This window comes from Marmota marmota, unplaced genomic scaffold, assembly GCF_001458135.2.
Source record: "Marmota marmota marmota unplaced genomic scaffold, marMar, whole genome shotgun sequence".
Taxonomy (NCBI): Eukaryota; Metazoa; Chordata; class Mammalia; order Rodentia; family Sciuridae; genus Marmota; species Marmota marmota.
The window spans coordinates 8,327,191-8,344,942 of NW_026000130.1; the positions used below are offsets into that span (position 1 = coordinate 8,327,191).

At 39.8% G+C, this 17,752-nt stretch overlaps 1 protein-coding gene and 1 pseudogene across 2 annotated transcripts in view; both read left to right on the top strand.

Moving 5' to 3' along the window:
* Nucleotides 1-7,195, top strand: part of Snap29 (synaptosome associated protein 29) — a 24,924-nt gene extending 17,729 nt beyond the window's left edge. The window contains exon 5 of one of the 2 annotated variants that reach the window (XM_048785088.1): nt 924-1,102. In XM_048785088.1, coding sequence (XP_048641045.1) covers nt 924-1,000 — 77 coding nt within the window. In that variant the 3' untranslated portion in view covers nt 1,001-1,102. Of the gene's footprint in view, nt 1-923; nt 1,103-5,082 lie in introns of those variants that run through there. The other variant, XM_015500358.2, reaches the window with a different exon arrangement.
* Nucleotides 7,196-9,765: 2,570 nt separating this feature from the next.
* On the top strand, nt 9,766-11,086 carry LOC107154570 (annotated as a pseudogene).
* The last annotated feature ends 6,666 nt before the right edge of the window (nt 11,087-17,752 follow it).

The following is a 17,752-nucleotide window of genomic DNA, read 5'->3' on the forward strand; positions in this document are numbered from 1 at the left end:
TTTTTTTTTTTTTTTTTTTTTTTTTTTTTTTTTTTAGCTAGGGATTGAACACAGAGGCTCACACATGCTAGCCAAGCATTCTACCACTGAATTATGTCCCCAACCCTTGACTTCCTCTTATAATCACTCAGAGCCCTGATTTTCTACAGTCCTGCCCATCTACTTGTGGTCCTCTCTGCTGGTTATTGGCTGTCTTCTGAACCACAGAGTTAATTTCAGGAGAGCATGCAAATGTGTCTATTCTACCACCACTTTATTTACAGGGCCCAGTAGGAACACTTGATGATAACTTTTTTTTTTTTTTTTTAATGAGAAGAGAAGTCAGTCATTTGAGGTCCAAATGGAGAGCCATGCTCAAGCAGCAGGAGTTGGCTCATAGACATGAGTTTATTCAAAGATATGTCTCAGATATGCTACCTCCTCTTACCTTTACTACTCAAACAGGAACCTCACCACAGTTATCTGAGTTACTCTCAGTCTCCTGGCCTTTATTAGGAGCTGGCAAAGTGAGTGAGACAAATAATAAAAATTCTCCCTGCTCTAAACTGGAAGGCACAACTGAAACCCATGAAGATGCATGTTGGGTATCTATGCATAGGCTTCTTCTGCTCATTCCCATGAGGGGACAACACCAATGGATTCCTTTCGTTGTTTTTCTATGGTGATGTTCATTCCAGCAGTCTGATCCTATAATATAAATGTCATATTGGTTGAATGAATACTCTTTTTTGTATTATATAAACTGTTTATTTCCTTGTTAGTTTTTTCCTACTTACACTGATATGTCAGAAAGCTTCTCATTACAATGAATTTCTGTTCGTCTTCTCTTCCTCCCTCCCCTCATTTCTTTCTTGGATTACATGATGTCTGCAGTCTTTTTCTTCTTAATGACATTTAACTTTCTTTTTCTTTTCTTTTTTTAGAAGTAAGAGCTAAGTTGCTCAGGCTGGCCCTGAATTGCTGGGCTCAAGGATCTTCCTGCTGCCTCTCAAGTAGCTGAAACTAGTGTGCGTCACTGCACCTAACTTAACCTTTGTTTTTGATTCATTATTAGAAAATTAGGTAAATAAGTGCTATGAGGAAAAAAACACCCATAACCCTCCTGTCTGGCAGTGTTTGCTAATTTGGTATAATCCTTCCATTTTTCATGTATGTATGTACACCTGTATCTATAATATCAGATGTACTTGGCATTATGTCAATGTATTTACTTTTTATTTATTTATTTATTTTTGTTGTAAATGGACATAATACCTTTATTTTATTTATTTTTTATGTGGTGCTGAGGCTCAAATCCAGTGCCTCACACATGCTAGATAAGTGTTCTACCACTGAGCCACAACTCCAGCCGCGTTTTCACTTTTTTTTTTTTGTAGTTGTAGAGGGACAGCATGCTTTTATTTTATTTGCTTATTTTTGTATGTGGTGCTAAGAATTGAACCCAGTGCCTCACCCATGCTAGGCAAGCGCTCTGCCACTGAGCCCCAGCCCCAGCCCATATATTTACTTTTGTATCCTGCTTTTTCACTTATGTCTTGAATACTTTCCTAAACTACAAAATTTATTTGAAAAGCACCACTTTTAAAAGTTCCACTCAGGGCTGGGGCTGTGGTTCAGTGGTAGAGCGCTTGCCTAGCATGTGCGAAGCACTAGGTTCAATTCTCAGCACCACATATAAATAAATGAATAAAATAAAGGTCCATCAACATCTAAAAAAAAATTTTAAATTAAAAATAAATAAAATAAAATTTCCACTCTCACCAGGCACAATAGTGCACACCTGTAATCCCACTAAGGCAGGAGGATCACAAGTTTGATGCCAGCCTTAGCAACTTAGCAAGGCCCTAAGCAACTGGGTTCAACCCCCAGTACAAAAAAAAAATTCTATCCCCTGCTCTTGGACATTATTTTCAATGTTTGCTACCATAAATCATCATTTAGCCATTCCCATGCAGCAGAATTCTGGCCACATTTTGTAGCTTGATTAGTAGAAATAGAGTCAGCAAATATCTCGTTAAGCATTAAAGGAAATGTTTATGTGGAATTGGGGTTGTGTTGTGGCTCAGTGGTGGAGTGCTTGCCTGGCATGTATGAGTCACTGGTTCAATCCTAGCACTGCATATAAATAAATAAAACGAAGGTATTGTATTCATCTACAACTTAAATTTTTTTTAAAAAAAGAAACGTTTATGCAAAAAAGGACATGAATTTTAGAGAACAGACATAAACAAGAGCAAATAAATAACTTTTTCTGCCACTCACAGCTTACCACTGTTACCTTGGATGAAAATGTAAAATTTTTGTTCTGTTTTTGTTTAGTGAGTTGCCTAAGCTGAACTTGAACTCCTGAGTTCAGGGAATCTTCCTACCTTAACCTCCCCAGCAGCTGGGATTATAAGCAAGAACCATTATGCCCTGCTTATTGTCATTTCAGATCTCTGTGACCTATGCCATTAGGGAAGTGGTTTTCTTTTTCTTTTTTTCTTTTTTTTATTTTTTTAGTTGCACATGGACATATAGTATCTATTGGTGCTGAGGATTGAACCCTATGTCTCACCATAGAAGGCAAGAGCTCTACCACTGAGCTACAATCCCAACCCCAGAGAAGCTGCTTTCAACCCACCAGTAGCAGCCCTCTCCATACCCATAGGCTTCTCCCCTCAACTCCACCCTCCTTCACCCTCAGAGTTCAGAAAAGAACCAGACAGATAACCACCTCTGGTTCTTTTTTTGTTTGTTTTGTTTTGTTTGTTTATGTGGTGCTGAGGTTCAAACCCAGTGCCTCCCACATGATAGGCAAGTGCTCTATCATTGAGCCCCAACCACAGCCCCCAGATAGCCACCTCTTGATTCTGTCCTCTGGACTTTGCACTCCAGAATAAGATTCTCCAAGACCAAAAATCTGTCTGCCCAGATTTGATCACCCCATAGACACCCAAAGGTGCTCCAAAGCCTCTTTATCCTTCATCAGGAAAAAGAGTACCTTCAGTACCTGCTGGCAAGGATAGGGAGAATGGAAACTGAGGAACTATGCTGAATTCAAGGAGTGAGCAGGATAAGGACTGAGTGCTACCCACCACTGGAGGCTGAAGGTGTACATAGGCACTGAGGACTTGTGACCAGGTAGTCCCCACAGCGTAAAGTATGGAGAACAAAGAACCAAGGCCCAAGTAGGCAACTGGCTCCTCTGGCCAGCTGTCCCAGCTGACACAGGCTATACAGGCACTTTTGTTTACACTCTTTCCTTACCACACCTTCCTCCCATTTCAGGAACTCTTGCCCTTTGACTTATTGCCTGGTAGCTTTGTTTTACCATACTTCTTCCTCCCTTAAATCCAGGAGTATTTACCACAGAACTATATTCCCAGTCCATTTTATTTATTTATTTATTTTTTAATTTTGAGACAGGTTTTCACTGGGTTCCCCAGGCTGACCTTGAACTTGTGATCCTCCTACCTCAATTTCCCAAGTCACTGGGATACAGGCATACACCACTATGCCCAGCTACTTTGCCATACTTTTGGCCTCAGCCTACCTGTTTGCCTGTCCTTAGCAGTACCAGATTCCAAGAAACTTTCTGAGGCCTGGGGTGACCATACAGGTTTTACTGTCCATGGAAAACAAATCATGGGTTTCTAGGATCTCAGGAAGCATAGAGCTGAGAGTGTTTGGGGGGAAAAAAAACTGATTTTTTTTTTTTTTTTAATGTTACTGCTAAGTACTTGTGTATGCTGACCTCTTCACTTAATATTTAATCTTTAATTTTTCAAGAAAGGAGAGTTAACAAAGCACCATCTCTTCTCTCTTACTTTCAGCTCTTTCCTAGCCTGCTATTCACAGTACAAGGGCAGATAGCAGCCCTGGGTGAGTTCTCCACCCCAGTGCACATGCACACACACTATCACAAACTTAGGAAAGACACTTTACAATCTTCCAGCAGAACCAGTTAACATTTATCTCTGCAGTTGGTGCAGAGCTACCAGGGGAAACTAGAATTCCTTGGCATGTCTGCCCCTCAGCCCTGTCCTCAGTTGTCTTCCTATCATCTTATACACTCCTAAGCTATGTCCTTATAGACATTATCAATTTTAAAAGTGAATGTTAAGGGCTGGGGTTGTGGCTCAGTGGCAGAGCGCTTGCCTAGCATGCATGAAGGAACTGCACCACATAAAAATAAATAAAACAAAGGTATTCTGTCCATCTACAAAAAATATTTTTTAAAAAAGTGAACGTAAGGCCAGGCACAGTGGCACACGCCTGTAATCTTAGTGGCTCCAGAGGCTGAGGCAGGAAGATCACAAGTTTGAAAACAGGCTCTAAACAATTTAGTGACATCTTGCCTCAAAATGAAAAAATAATAAAAGGGACTGGGATGGTGCTCAGTGGTTAAGTGCCTCTGGGTTAAGTTAGCTGAGCCCAGTGGCCCATACCTGTAATCCTAGCATTTTAGGAGATTGAGACAGAAGAATCACAAATTAAAGGCCAGTCTCAGCAATTTAGGGAGACCCTTTCTGAAACAAAACCAAAAAAATAGCCATATACAATAAGCACACCTATAATCCCAGCAATTTGGGAGGCTGAGGCAGAAGGACCATAAGTTCAAGGCCAGCCTCAGAAATTTAGCAAGGCCCTAAGCAACTTAGCAAGACCATGTCTCAAAAAGACTAGATATGTAGCTCAATTATAAAGCTCCTTAGGCCCCTAATTTCAATCCTCAGTAGCAAGAAATAAATAAAATATAAAGGACTGGGGATGTAGCTAAGTGGTAGAGCACCCCTGTGTTAGGTCCTGAGTACCCCGAAAAAAAGCTTTTTGGAAAACAAAACATATTAACAGTTGTTATCTTGGAAGAGAGGGAGGTGGCTTCTATGTAAACACTTTTTATTGAGTAAACAGACTTTTTTTTTTTCTCACCTGGACATGTTTGGAATATATAACCAACTTCCTGGAGCTTAGACTGTTTTAGGAGAAAGAGGACTCGACAATCCAGATGTTGCTAAGCAGCTGGGAGGGACTTAGAAGCATTTCCAAGTACTGTGACTGCATTTGCTCAGGCCTGCTTATTATTTCCTTCTCTCACAGATGAACTGTCCATGGGACTAGGCCGTCTCAAGGACATAGCCCTGGGGATGCAGACAGAAATTGAGGAGCAAGATGACATTCTTGACCGACTAACAACTAAAGTGGACAAGTTAGATATCAATATAAAAACCACAGAAAAAAAAGTTCGACAACTCTAGAGAAAGTGTTCCATTCCATTGTGATGAAAAGATTGGAAAGATCTTGTTTTAAATTCTCAAGAAATGTCATGTATTACTTAGTATGTAATTTAATGTGTGTTTACAAATGTTATAACAGAATGGGTCTTAAGAGATTTTTGTTGAGATGAAGAAATGTGTCCTATTTTTTTTTTAGAGCCAACACCTGCCTTAAATTCTTTCAGCTGAATAACTGAGAGTTTTTAGTTTGAGCACAGTAGTCTAGCCCTGAATATCTTTGGCCTTTGATTACCATCCTCAAAGTAGGAGAAAAAGTTTCATTTCTTACTTTCATCAGTATATGGGAGGATATTGGCAAAATTTCAGTCTGGCAACCATACCCTGTGTTTCCCTATTTGTTATATTTCTCATTTCTAGGCCTTATGTAAGTCAGAGTGTAAGGGAGGCTGAGACAGGAGGATCCCAATTTCAAGGCCAGTCTCAGTAACTTAGTGAGAACCTTAGCAACTTAGTGAGATCCTGACCCTAAATAAAAAATAAGATTAAAAGACTACTGTTTATATCTCAGTGGTAAACACCCCTGAGTTCAATCCCAAGTATTAAAAAAAAAAGAAGAAAGAAAGAAAGAAACCTTATGTTCATGGGGGAGGGTCTTTCCCACACCCTTATAATGGAAGTCATTGCACACACCCAATTTTGAGCACATTGTGATTAGATTTTCTCCTCCCCCTAGAAAAATATCAGTGTTAGATCCAGACATATAGTATGGCACATTCTTTGCTCTTTTGTTGACAGATGTCACCTGTTCTCCTACTGAGCTCTGTCATTGGTATACATTTCAATAGGTGGGCTTTAGACCGGCATTGCTCAAGGTGATGCCTGGAATGGGCAGGGAATTGGCCCCTACCTACTCTTAGATTCTCCATCTGTGGTTGGAAACAGATTCTCCATTGGCTCAAGGACACCTTGCTGACTGACCCAAGGCGTCTGTAGAATTTATGGAAATAGAATATCATACATATGGGCTACCAGTGGTCTTATTCCACTGAGCCCTTCACCCCACTGGGGAATCACCATTGCCAAGTCCTCAGCATAGCAGAGTGTTTATTTGATGCCTGGAGTCCGCTGACTCATCCAAGACTCTCAACCACTCTTCTGTTACTTCCTGCAAGGTGACATTTGAATCATTGCGTTGGTTCTCTGTCACCCAGTTTTAGGAATAAAATTCCACAAATGATGCTGACCTTGTATAGAAGGATTTGGCTAAGAAAAAATATAAAGCCGGGTATGAGCTACATTCCCAGCTCACCCTTATCTTTTTAAAAAACAATTAAAATATTTCAATGATGGTAAAAAGTACTGATTTTAATAGTAAGGTCAGAAACTTGAAGTAACAGTGCCTTCCCACTTAAAATGTGGCACCAGCCTGTGGATCCTGTGGCATTTCATGATGCTTTCCTTTATATAGTCTATAAATGAATGTCCCGCAAAGCAAAGGAAGCCTCCTTAAAGTACTTGCTACAGGGCTAGGATTATAGCTCAGTGGTAGGGCACTTGCCTAGCACATATGTGGCCCTGGATTCAATTTCTAACACTACAAAAACAAACAAAGTGTAACAGTGCATTAGTTTTTTTGTTTGGTTTTGGATTTTTTTTTTTTTTAAGAGAGAGAGAGAGAATTTTTAATGTTTATTTTTTAGTTATTGGCGGACATAACATCTTTGTATGTGGTGCTGAGGATCGAACCCGGGCCGCACGCATGCCAGGCGAGCGCGCTACCGCTTGAGCCACATCCCCAGCCCCTGGTTTTGGATTTTTATTTTGAGGTTTTGTTGTTTTGTTTTTTTTTTTTAACAATATTGGGGATTGAACCTAGAGCCTCATGCACGTTAGGCAAACACTTTCCAACTGAGCTACATCCTTAGCCCACAACTAGCGTCTGTGTAGCAATTTGTAAAAGTTTCATCCCACACATTCAAACCTTCCTAAAAATAGTGACAGCCTGGCTGGAGATGTAGCTGAGAGTTAGAGTGTTTGTCTAGCATGAGAGGCCCCAGAATTGATCCCCAGTGCTGTTGGGGGAAAAAAATGTTTTTCATTTAAAAAATGCAGAACAGATTTTGTATATTTAATACCTCCTAATGGTTTCTGATTTTTTTCCTCTAACACCTTCCTATCATAATGTTTCTCTTTATCACCATCAGGCACAGAGTTGTGGAGATTTTAACCATTATACCTCAGATTTAAGCATTTTTGTTGTTTTAAATAAATACACAGTGGTGCATGCCTGTAATCCCAGTGATTTGAGAGACTGAGGAAGGAGGATTGCAGGTTCAAGGCCAGCAAGACCCTATTTCAAAATAAAAAGGGACTGAGGTGTGATCAGTGGAAGAGGGCCTCTGAGTTCAATCCTCATTTCCACAAAAAATAAATACATATGTAAACATTCTTATCAGCAGCCTTCCATTTGCATTATGGAATAAGTAATTCATCTTAGTTGAAGCAAATGAATCTTCTCAATCTTCTCTTTTGTTAGGGTAATGAAACCAATCATTCCCCTTTCTTTTTTTAATATGGGGGATTCTACGCTTTTGCTTTATCTGTTTTCCTCACATTAGAGGGCCTGTTCTTGTTCAGAACCTCTTGTTCTAAAGGCTTTTCCTGAGGGACTGTCCCTATGCTGTTGACAGCTGACTGCTGCTTCTTTTTTTTTTTTTTTAATTTATTTTTTAGCTTTAGGTGGACACAATATCTTTATTTTATTTTTATGTGGTGCTGAGGATCAAACCCAGTGCCTCACGCATGCCAGGCGAGCGCGCTACTACTTGAGCCATATCCCCAGCCCCTGACTGCTGCTTCTTGCTAAGTCTTCACCTACTCCCTAGCCCATGAAGGACTGGTTGCTGGTGCTACTTTATAAAGCAGAGTTGTTTGTATTTTCACAGAGAATAAAGGAAGACCTGAGGAGGCTCCAGAATCTATCTTTATGATAGATCTTTATGATTGTGATCAAAAAGAAAGAATCCTACCTTTTGGATTAGACACGCAAAGGTGCCATGGCTGGGGCTAATTATGGAGCAGACTTTGGCACCCCAGTCAATATCAATAAACTCATCTTTTTTGCCAGATGGGATCCACAAGATAGATTTTGATTTCCACAGGGGTCTTTTCCACATTGTTAGGAAAGGAAACCTGAATTTAACTCAAGTGGCAAGAAAAAAATATAGCAGAGATTTTCATTTTTCTTAACTTCTTTTTTGTGAATATGTAATTTTAAGTATACACTACACCAGTTTAGTAAAAATCTTCCACAAGCCTTTCTACAAAATTTTTAAAGTTATGAATGTTGTTAAGTATCTTCAATTATGATGAATGAAATATATACATGTTGATGAGCCAGTCATTGAAAATGCTTACCTTGGTATCATCTTGGGATGGGGACTTTTTTTTCAGAATATGTATCAGAACAGATAGTATCCTCCATGCCTTCAACTTAACAAATGAGCATATTCCATAAAATAAAATGTGAAGCTGTTTTTTAACCAAAGTCTGTCTCCTACATAATTATTTTGAAAGAGTTGATGGAGGGGATTCTATTTGTTGAGTCTTGGTACTTGAAGCCACATTTAGAAATCCTTTTACCTATAATCCTCCTGTAATCCCAGCAACCCAGGAGGCTGAGGAAGGAGAATCACAAGTTCAAGACGAGCCTGAGCAATTTAACAAGACCTGAAAGAAATGAAAAGGCCTGGGGTTGTAGCTTAGTGGTTAGAGCACTTACCTAGCATGTGTGAAGCCTGGGTTCAATCCCCAATATCTCATACACACAAACACACGGGGAAAAAAAAAAAAAACAACTTTGATGTCATCAGCTCTTTCAATCTGTCTTCTATCTCCTGGTCCCTCTGTAGCAAGACCAAGACCTAGCAAACTTCTGAGGTTTTTTTATTGTTATTTCATTTCCTAATAATCTGTTTCAGTAAGTGGTACCAACTCTCAGCCTCCTAATTCCCTGGGATTATAGCCGTGTGTGCCACCATGCCCCATTCTTTTGGGGAAGGGTACTAGGAATTAAACCATTGAGCTACATCCCCAGCACTTTTTATTTTGTGACAGGGTCTTGCTAAATTGCTGGGGCTGATCTGTTGTAGTTGGACACAATATCTTTATTTTGTTTTTATGTGGTGCTGAGGATCGAACCCAGGGCCTCGCACGTGCTAAGCAAGCACTCTACCACTGAGCCACAATCCCATCCCCACATCCCCAGCCTTTTTTAAAATGTTGTTATGAGACAGGGTCTCACTAAATAACCAAGGCTGGCCTCGAACTTTCAATCTTCCTTCCTCAGCCTTTCCAGAAATTGGAATACAGGTATGTGCCACCATGTCCAGCAGACTGGGTACTTTATAAAGAATAAAGGTTTAGCCAGACATGATGGCACATTGCCTGTAATCCCAGCAACTCCAGAGGCTGAGGCAGGAGAATCACAAGTTTGAGGCCAGCCTCAGCAATTTAGCAAGGCCCTAATTGCCATTAATGAGATCCTATCTCAAAATAAAAAAGAGCTGAGGATGTGGCTCAGTGGGTAAGCACTCCTGGGTTCAATCCCCAGTACCAAAAAAAAAATTTTTTTTTGATAAAGGTTTATTCAGCTTATGGTTCTGGAAGCTGAGAGATATGAGGATGAGAGGGACCACCAGTTACTGAAGGCCCTCTTGCTAGTGGAGATTCATGATTTAGCTACCTCTATAAAGGACCAGAGACTAAATGTTTTAGGCCCACGGGCCAAATGGTCACTGTGGAAACTGACTCTGCCATTGTGCAAAAGCAGCCAAAGACAATAAATTGAGAGTGGCTATGTTCCAGGATGTGATTGGAGCTTGAGGCATGCGGGCTAGAGAGCCTGCAGAACCACGACCTGTAACATCAGAGGGTTCGATCCTCAGTACCATATAAAAATAAATAAATAAAATAAAGGTATTGTGTCCATCTACAACTAAAAATTTTTTTTTTAAATGGCCTCCAATAAAACTACATTGCAAAATATGGGAACAAAACAGAAATGAAAAGAGTAAAAAAGTTGAAGAGGTAGAGCCTAAAGAATTTGTGGTAGAAAAAGTACTAGCCTGGGGGCTGGGGATGTGGCTCAAGCGGTAGTGCGTGGCTCATGCGTGCAGCCCGAGTTCGATCCTCAGCACCACATACAAACAAAGATGTTGTGTCCACCGATACTTGAAAAATAAATATTAAAAAATTAAAAAAAAAAAAAGAAAAAGTACTAGACTGATTAGTTAACGGAAAAGTGGAATATTTCCTGAAGTGAAAGGGATTTATAGTTGCTGACAATACTTGAAAACCTGAAGAAAATTTAGATTGCCAGAGTTAATTGAAGCATTTCTTAATTCTCAAAAAAATGGTAAAGAAAAAGATGGTACCAAAAGAAAATCTTTATCTGACAGTGAATCTGATGATAGCAAGTTAAAGAATAAAAGAGATGCCACTGACAAACCAAGAGGCTTTGCCAGAGGTTTTGATCCTGAATAAATAATTGGTGCCACAAATAGCAATTGATGTTTCTCATGAAATAGAAAGATTCAGATGAGGCAGACTTGGTGCTGCAAGGAAGCAAATATGAAGTGTTCTCAAATTATAATTGCTTTTTATGAAGAGAGACTAACTTGACATTCTTGTCCAGAACATGAAGCTCAATAACTGTTTGCATTGTTTTATATATATATATATGTGTGTGTGTGTGTGTGTGTGTATACACACATAAATATATAAAACTGGGCCTTGATTTTTTATTTACTAGCATGAAAAAATACATTCTAAAGAAAATCAAATTTGAGATGTTGATTTTGAAAGTAGTATTGGGAAATTGTTGTGTTTTATTTTTTTGTTTTCCATCAGTAGCACTGGTTACTTTGAACGTATAAAAGCTTTCTGTAGTTGCTTCCTTTATCAAAGAAAAGGATTTGATATGATGGTATATTTCTCTGCTTTTCTAAAAGTTGAAGAAATTTTCCATAGGCATTACTCATAACTTGTTTTTAATTCATGTGCCTAAGAACCATTCTGGGGGTTTTGTTGATTTGTTTGTGCATGCATGTGTGCGTATGTACATAAAATACTTACATAATGGTTTTTGTTTTTTAAACTTTTACCAAAACAAAAACAATGGGTGGTAAATCCATGTTCCTGAGATGCCATCATTCTCTGCAACCTAAGAAATAAATCACTACACGTTAAGATGAAATTTTCCTGAAACCATAACACTTAAGATTAAATAAATGATTCTGTAGTTAATTGGACAGTTTAAATTGGATAGTTAAAAGCAACCACATTAAATTTACATCTATCATCACATAAACACAACAGTTTTATTTGCAAAATTCCTGAAAGGAAAAATACTATCACTATCAACAACTTTTACACCCAGACAAGTAAACTAGACAAATCTTAGTTTGTCTTAATTAGCAAGACTTAAGTGGACATGTTAAGGGTTCCTCTAGTTAGCCATTCCTTTTTTAAAAGTTTAGAAATCTATGTACTCATAATTCATGGAATGTCTTAAGATTTGGCTCATTGAAAACTGATCAAATGGCTGGAGATGTTGGCAGTTGACAACCTGATCACATAAATGAGTGAGGAAGTTTTTTATAGTCTAAATTATTGACCTGTTTATTCCTTACATGTAGGTTCAATCTTTTCAGTATTTGGATTACTGGTTCAGCACAAGCCAGGAAAGTAGCTTTGTAGTAATCAGAATGTTACCCAACTCTATATTGTTTACTGTATTGTAAATACTGGTAAACATTTTATTCCTTTAATAGTAATAAATAAATAAAATACAAAATAGAGTTGGGGATCTGGCTCAGTGGTCAAGTGCCCCTGAGTTCAATTCCTGGTCCCCCCCCCAACCAAAAAAATGGAATAAATAAAAATTTAAAAAATTAAAATAACCTTTACATTAATGAAGAGGACAAGCCATGAATAGGCTAAAGAAGACTTTGGAAGCAGTCCAGGTAAGAACCAGTACAGTGGCACATGGCTATAGTCCTAGCTACTCAAGAGGCTGAGTAGCTAGGACTCACAAGTTGGAAGCTAGCCCAGGCAACATACCAAGAGCTGTCTCAAAAACAGAAAGGAATTGTCCAGATAAGGATTGAAAGAAGGCCCAAAACTAGAGTGGCTACAAGACGGGAAGACGGGTAGGTGGGTTCCAGGCTTTAATGATTGATTTGCCAATGAGGGATAATGAGGCAGGTTTGGAAGATAGTAATTCAGGTTTCTGCTCAAAGAATTACTATCAAGCCATGCTTATTTTACTAAAGAAGTGAAACATAAAAACATGAGCAACTTTGGGATTAGGGGCAGAGGAAAATGAGGGATTAAATATTGGACATGTTGAGTTTGAAGACCTTTGGGAAATCCAGATGGACACCAAGTGCTGAGTCAATGATTACACAAAACAGGCCCAAGTGGAACTTAAACACCCTCATGGGAGAGAAGACAATGAAACAAGCAAGAAAATTAATAGAATGTTAAAATTGACCAAGTAGGTCTGGGGCTTGAAAAAGATGTGGCAGGGCTGGGGTTGTAGCTCAGTGGTAGAACACTTGCCTAGCATGTGTGAGGCACTGGGTTCCATCCTCAGCACCACATAAAAATAAAGTATTGTGTCCATCTACAACTGCCGCGACCCCTCGCCGGCAAGGGAAAACACGACACAGGATTCTTCCTTCAGCAGTTTATTCAGGCCTTGATTCATGTATCATCTTCTAGTGACCCGTCCCCGAGCGCCCAAGCACAGCCTAATAAAGCCTCCAGCATACCAATCTTAAGCTGCCACGTGGACCTTTCTCATAGGGTGGTAAGGGATTGCGTGCCAATTCTCCATAAAAGGAGTTATTTATCACAGGCCACAGTGGAAGCCGGCGCCATCTTCTAATGGCGGCCACGGTCTATAAGAATGGCTTACCACATACAACTAAAAAATATTTTTAAAAAATTAAGAAAAAGATGTGGCAAGGACTTGGGAATTGTCAGAACCTGGGTGGTCAGTTAGCACATACGTGAAAGATACTGGGAGCATGAGAAAAGAGCTAAGACAGAGTCCTGGACATACATAATGTGGAGAACAGGCTATTGTTCCATGAAGAATAGAACAGTAGTTTTCAGGCTGTACCTAACCCTGAGTTACTCCATTTTATAAGACAGTAGTTTGCTGTGAGTTCTCCATTTTGAGTATAAGTACTGAGATAGAAATGATTCTGAACCTTGTCTGTACAAGTAACTACTATCTGCTTAGCACAACTATATGGCACAAATTGATATATAATGTATTGTGCTAATAAAAATGACAATCTATAAACTTATCAAATAAAATCAGAAGCACATGGATGCATGAGAGTATCAAATTCATATCAGAAAAAGTAGGCCCACAAATTTATCAAATATACCAGATTACTGAATAAATCTCACCCCAGACCCATGAAAGGAACAGCACCCCAAGAGTGGACACAACCTCTCCCCGACCCCATCACCTGGTCATTTGTCATGAGCCTTGCCCAGGAAAATCACCAAAGGGATGAACCTCTCATTCCATCCCCTAGCTTCAGCTCAACCAAATTTTCCTGCCCTTGACAACACATAGCCTGTTCCAAGGAGACACTCTGAAACTGCAGTCTGTCTGGACCCTCTACTGGAACTGGTTCATTAAAAACTTTATCTTGTACAGTGGTACAATCCTGTAATCCAGTGACTCACAAGGCTGAGGCAGGAGAATCGCAAGTTCAAAGCCCACCTTAGCAATTTAGTGAAACCCTGTCTCAAAACAAAAAGGGCTGGGGGTATTGTTCGGTGGTTAAGCACCCCTGGGTTCAATCCCCAGTTTAAAAAAAAAAAAAAAAACTTGTCTAAACCAGGCATAGTGGTGCATGTCTGTAATCTCAGTGACTTGAGAGACTGAGGCAGGAGGATCACAAGTTTGAGGCCAACCTGGGGAAATTAGTGACTGTTTTAGTTTTTGCACTGCTGTGACCAAAAGGTCTGACAACAATTAGAGGATATAGTTCATAGATGGCCAACTCCATTCCTCAGGGCCTGCGTTAAGGCAGAACATTATGGTGGAAGTATATGGCTGAGGAAACCAGCTGTGCTCGTAGTACCAGGAAGCAGAGTAAGAGACTCCCATTACCACAGATAAAACATATGCCCCAAAGGCACTCCCCCAGTGATCCACCTCCTCCAGCCACACTCTACCTGCTTACAACCCAGTTAATCCCTATCAGCAGATTAATGCATTGATTGTGTTTACGCTTTCATAACCCAACCATTTCACATCTAACCCCTTTTGCATTATCTCACACATGAGCTGGGGGTGGGGGACAGATATCTCATATCTAAACCATAACAGTAACCCTGTCTCAAAAATAAGAAAGGGGGCTGCAGTTGTAGCTTGGTGGTAGAACACTTGCCTAGCATGTGTGAGGCATTGCGTTCAATCCTCAGTACCACATAAAAATAAATAAAACAAAGGTATTGTGTTCATCTAAACTAAAAATTTTTTAGTTAAAAACTTAAATATATAAATTAAAAAAAAAAAAAAAGAGCTGTGGGTTCAATCTCCTGTACTACCAAAAGAAGAAGGAGAGAAGACCAATCAATTATATCCTACTCAAGACTGAATCACCAGTCCAGGCCCATCCTAATGACCTCACTTTTCAGTTGATTACCTCTGTAAAGACCCTAACTCCCATTAAGGTTATATTCTGAAGTACTGGGATTAAAACATCAACATATTAATTGGGCATGGGGACCAGGAGAGATACTGATAAGTTTATAGCTGGAAGGAACTGCCATCTGATGGCCTTTTCTTTCTTTGAAAGGGTGCAATTGGTAAGAAGTGGTAGAGGTATAGTCAACAAGGAATAGACTATTTCAGACCCAACCAAGACAAGGGACTCAGGAACACAGGTAATGAACACAATTCATAGATTTATAAAAATAGAGTAGTGGGATTTCTAGTCACTACTGTGTATTGTGGTCACTACACTATTCTAGCAGTCAGTGTCATGGCTGCTTGGCAGCAAGTAGGAGCCGTCTCACAGCATAAATGGAGTTCAAGAGCAGGCCTCCTGTCCCTGCACCAGCTAGCAAAGGCAAGGAAGCAAAGTGAGAAGTCAGAGCTCCGGCCTAAGCCCTAGGGCAAGGATCTGGTTTCTTAACTAGAGTCAGAGGGCAAAAGTCGACTTGACAGAACTGGAGCTCAGATCAGAGAGGAATTAAAAGCAAAATTGAATTAACATTTCATCTTTGCACTTTAGGGCAAGGATATTTTCCCAGAAGAATGTCCCAAAGTTTAGTCAGGACTTGACTTGAAATTAGGCGAAGAATGAAGTAATTCATTATATATGTGAGAGAAATTGCTCACCCTGCAGAGGTGGCATTTAAAGGGATATAGCACACACTGAGGTCAGATGCAAACTTTTGAACCAAGAGCACCTCTGAGTCCCTTAGAAATTAAATCAAAACCAATCTCTACTGTGTTGAGTTTTTTGTAATATCCCCCCCCCAACAAATGTATAGACAGAGGTTTATCTAGGAAGTAGATACACATTCAAAGGTGAACAAGGGGCGGGGGGCAGTCTCAAAAGAGAGATGCCTTGGGGGTAAAGCAAGGAATGTGCACTCAAAGGCAGAATGCAGGCTATCTCCAGAGGGAGAGACAGCAACCCATTGGTTTGATGGGCTTTGTTAAAATTTTCTCTTTTTTTGGTAACAGGGATTGAATGCAGGGGTGCTTTAACTACTCACTAAGCCACATCCCCAGCCCGTTTTTATTTTTTAATTCTAGACAAGGTCTCGCTAAATTGCTTAGGGCCTCACTAAATTGCTGAGGCTGGTTTTGAACTTGGAATCTTCCTGTCTCAGCCTCCCAAATCGCTGAGATTACAGGTTATGTGTCATCATGCCCTGCGGTTTTTTTTTGTTTGTTTGTTTTGTTTCGTTTTGTTTTTGTACTAAGGATTGAACCCAGGGATGCTCTACATTGAACTACATCCCCAGCCCCCTTTTTATTTTTTATTTCAAAAACGAGTCCAAGTTGTTGGAAATACTGGTGTTATGGTTTGGATGTAAGGTGTCCCCCAAAAGCTCATGTGTAAGACGATACAAAAAAATTCACAGGAGAAGTGATTGGATTGTGAGAGTCTTAATCTCCTGATGGGATTAATGAGTGGTGACACAAAGTGAGTGGGGTGAGGTTGGAGGAGGTGGAGCATTGAGAACATGGGTATGGGATATATATTTGTATCTGGCAAGTGAAATTCTCTCTGCTTTCTGATCCTAATGTGGACTGCCTCCCTTTTCCACACTTTTGCCCCGTGATGTTCTGCCTCACTTAGAGCCCCAAGGAATGGACTAAGACCTCTGAAACCAGGAGCCCTCAAATAAACTTCCTCCTGTACAATTGTTCTGGTCAGATCTTTTAGTCACAGCAGTGAAAAAGCTAACTAAAATAACTGGGGTGCCACAAGAAATAAAATTTACTGAGAAGTGGCTCATCAAGTTGGGTGCGGTGGCACATGCCTGTAATCCCAGCAGCTCTAGAAGCTGAAGCAAGAGGATGGTGAGTTCAAAGCCATCCTCGGCAAAAGCGAGGCACTAAGCAACTCAGTGAGTTCCTGTCACATTTAAATAAAATACAAAATAGGGCTGGGGATGTGGCTCAGTGGCCAAGTGCTATGCGAGCACTCTACCCCTGAGCCACAACCTCAGCCCCTAATCCTCTTTCTTCTATTGGTTACTGTGACTAGAAATGATGCCTTGCATGACTGCAGCCCTCTCACTATTAGCCAGAGAATAAAAATAAAATCTGAAGGAAGTTAGAAACAGGAAAAATCACATTAGAAGCAGCCCCAGGGCCTGGACATCCTGCATTCTGAGCAACCCTGCTACAGATATCATGTTATGGGAAATAAGTGCCCTTACTTGCTTCATCTTTTTCAAACTGGGGTTTCTAATATTCCAATACAAAACTATGCTAGTATACTTTGGCTGGTGACGATAACTATATCATGAATGCATGTTCAGTGAACTTCTGTAAGATAACATTGAGTTGCTCTAGAGTTGCAGGTATAGACTGATCTGATTTCCTAATTCCAGGAGGGTTAGACCCTGACCTCAGTCATGTTTACTTTTTTTGGCAGGGGAGGGTGGGGGTACTGGGGAATTGAACCCAGGTACACTTATCACTACACTGCATTCCCAAACCCTTTTATTCTTTTTTTTTTTTTTTTTTTTTTTTTATTTTGAAACAGGATTTCTCTAAGCTCCTTAGGGCTTTTTTTTTTTTTTTACTCTTTTTAAAAGTAATTAATTAATGTATTTGTTCTAATTTGTTATACATGGCAGCAGAATACATTTCTGTTCATAGTACACAAATGGAGCATAATTTTTCCACTTCTCTGGTTGTGTACAAAGTAGAGTCACACCATTTGTGTCTTTTTTTTTTTTTTTTGGTGGTGCTG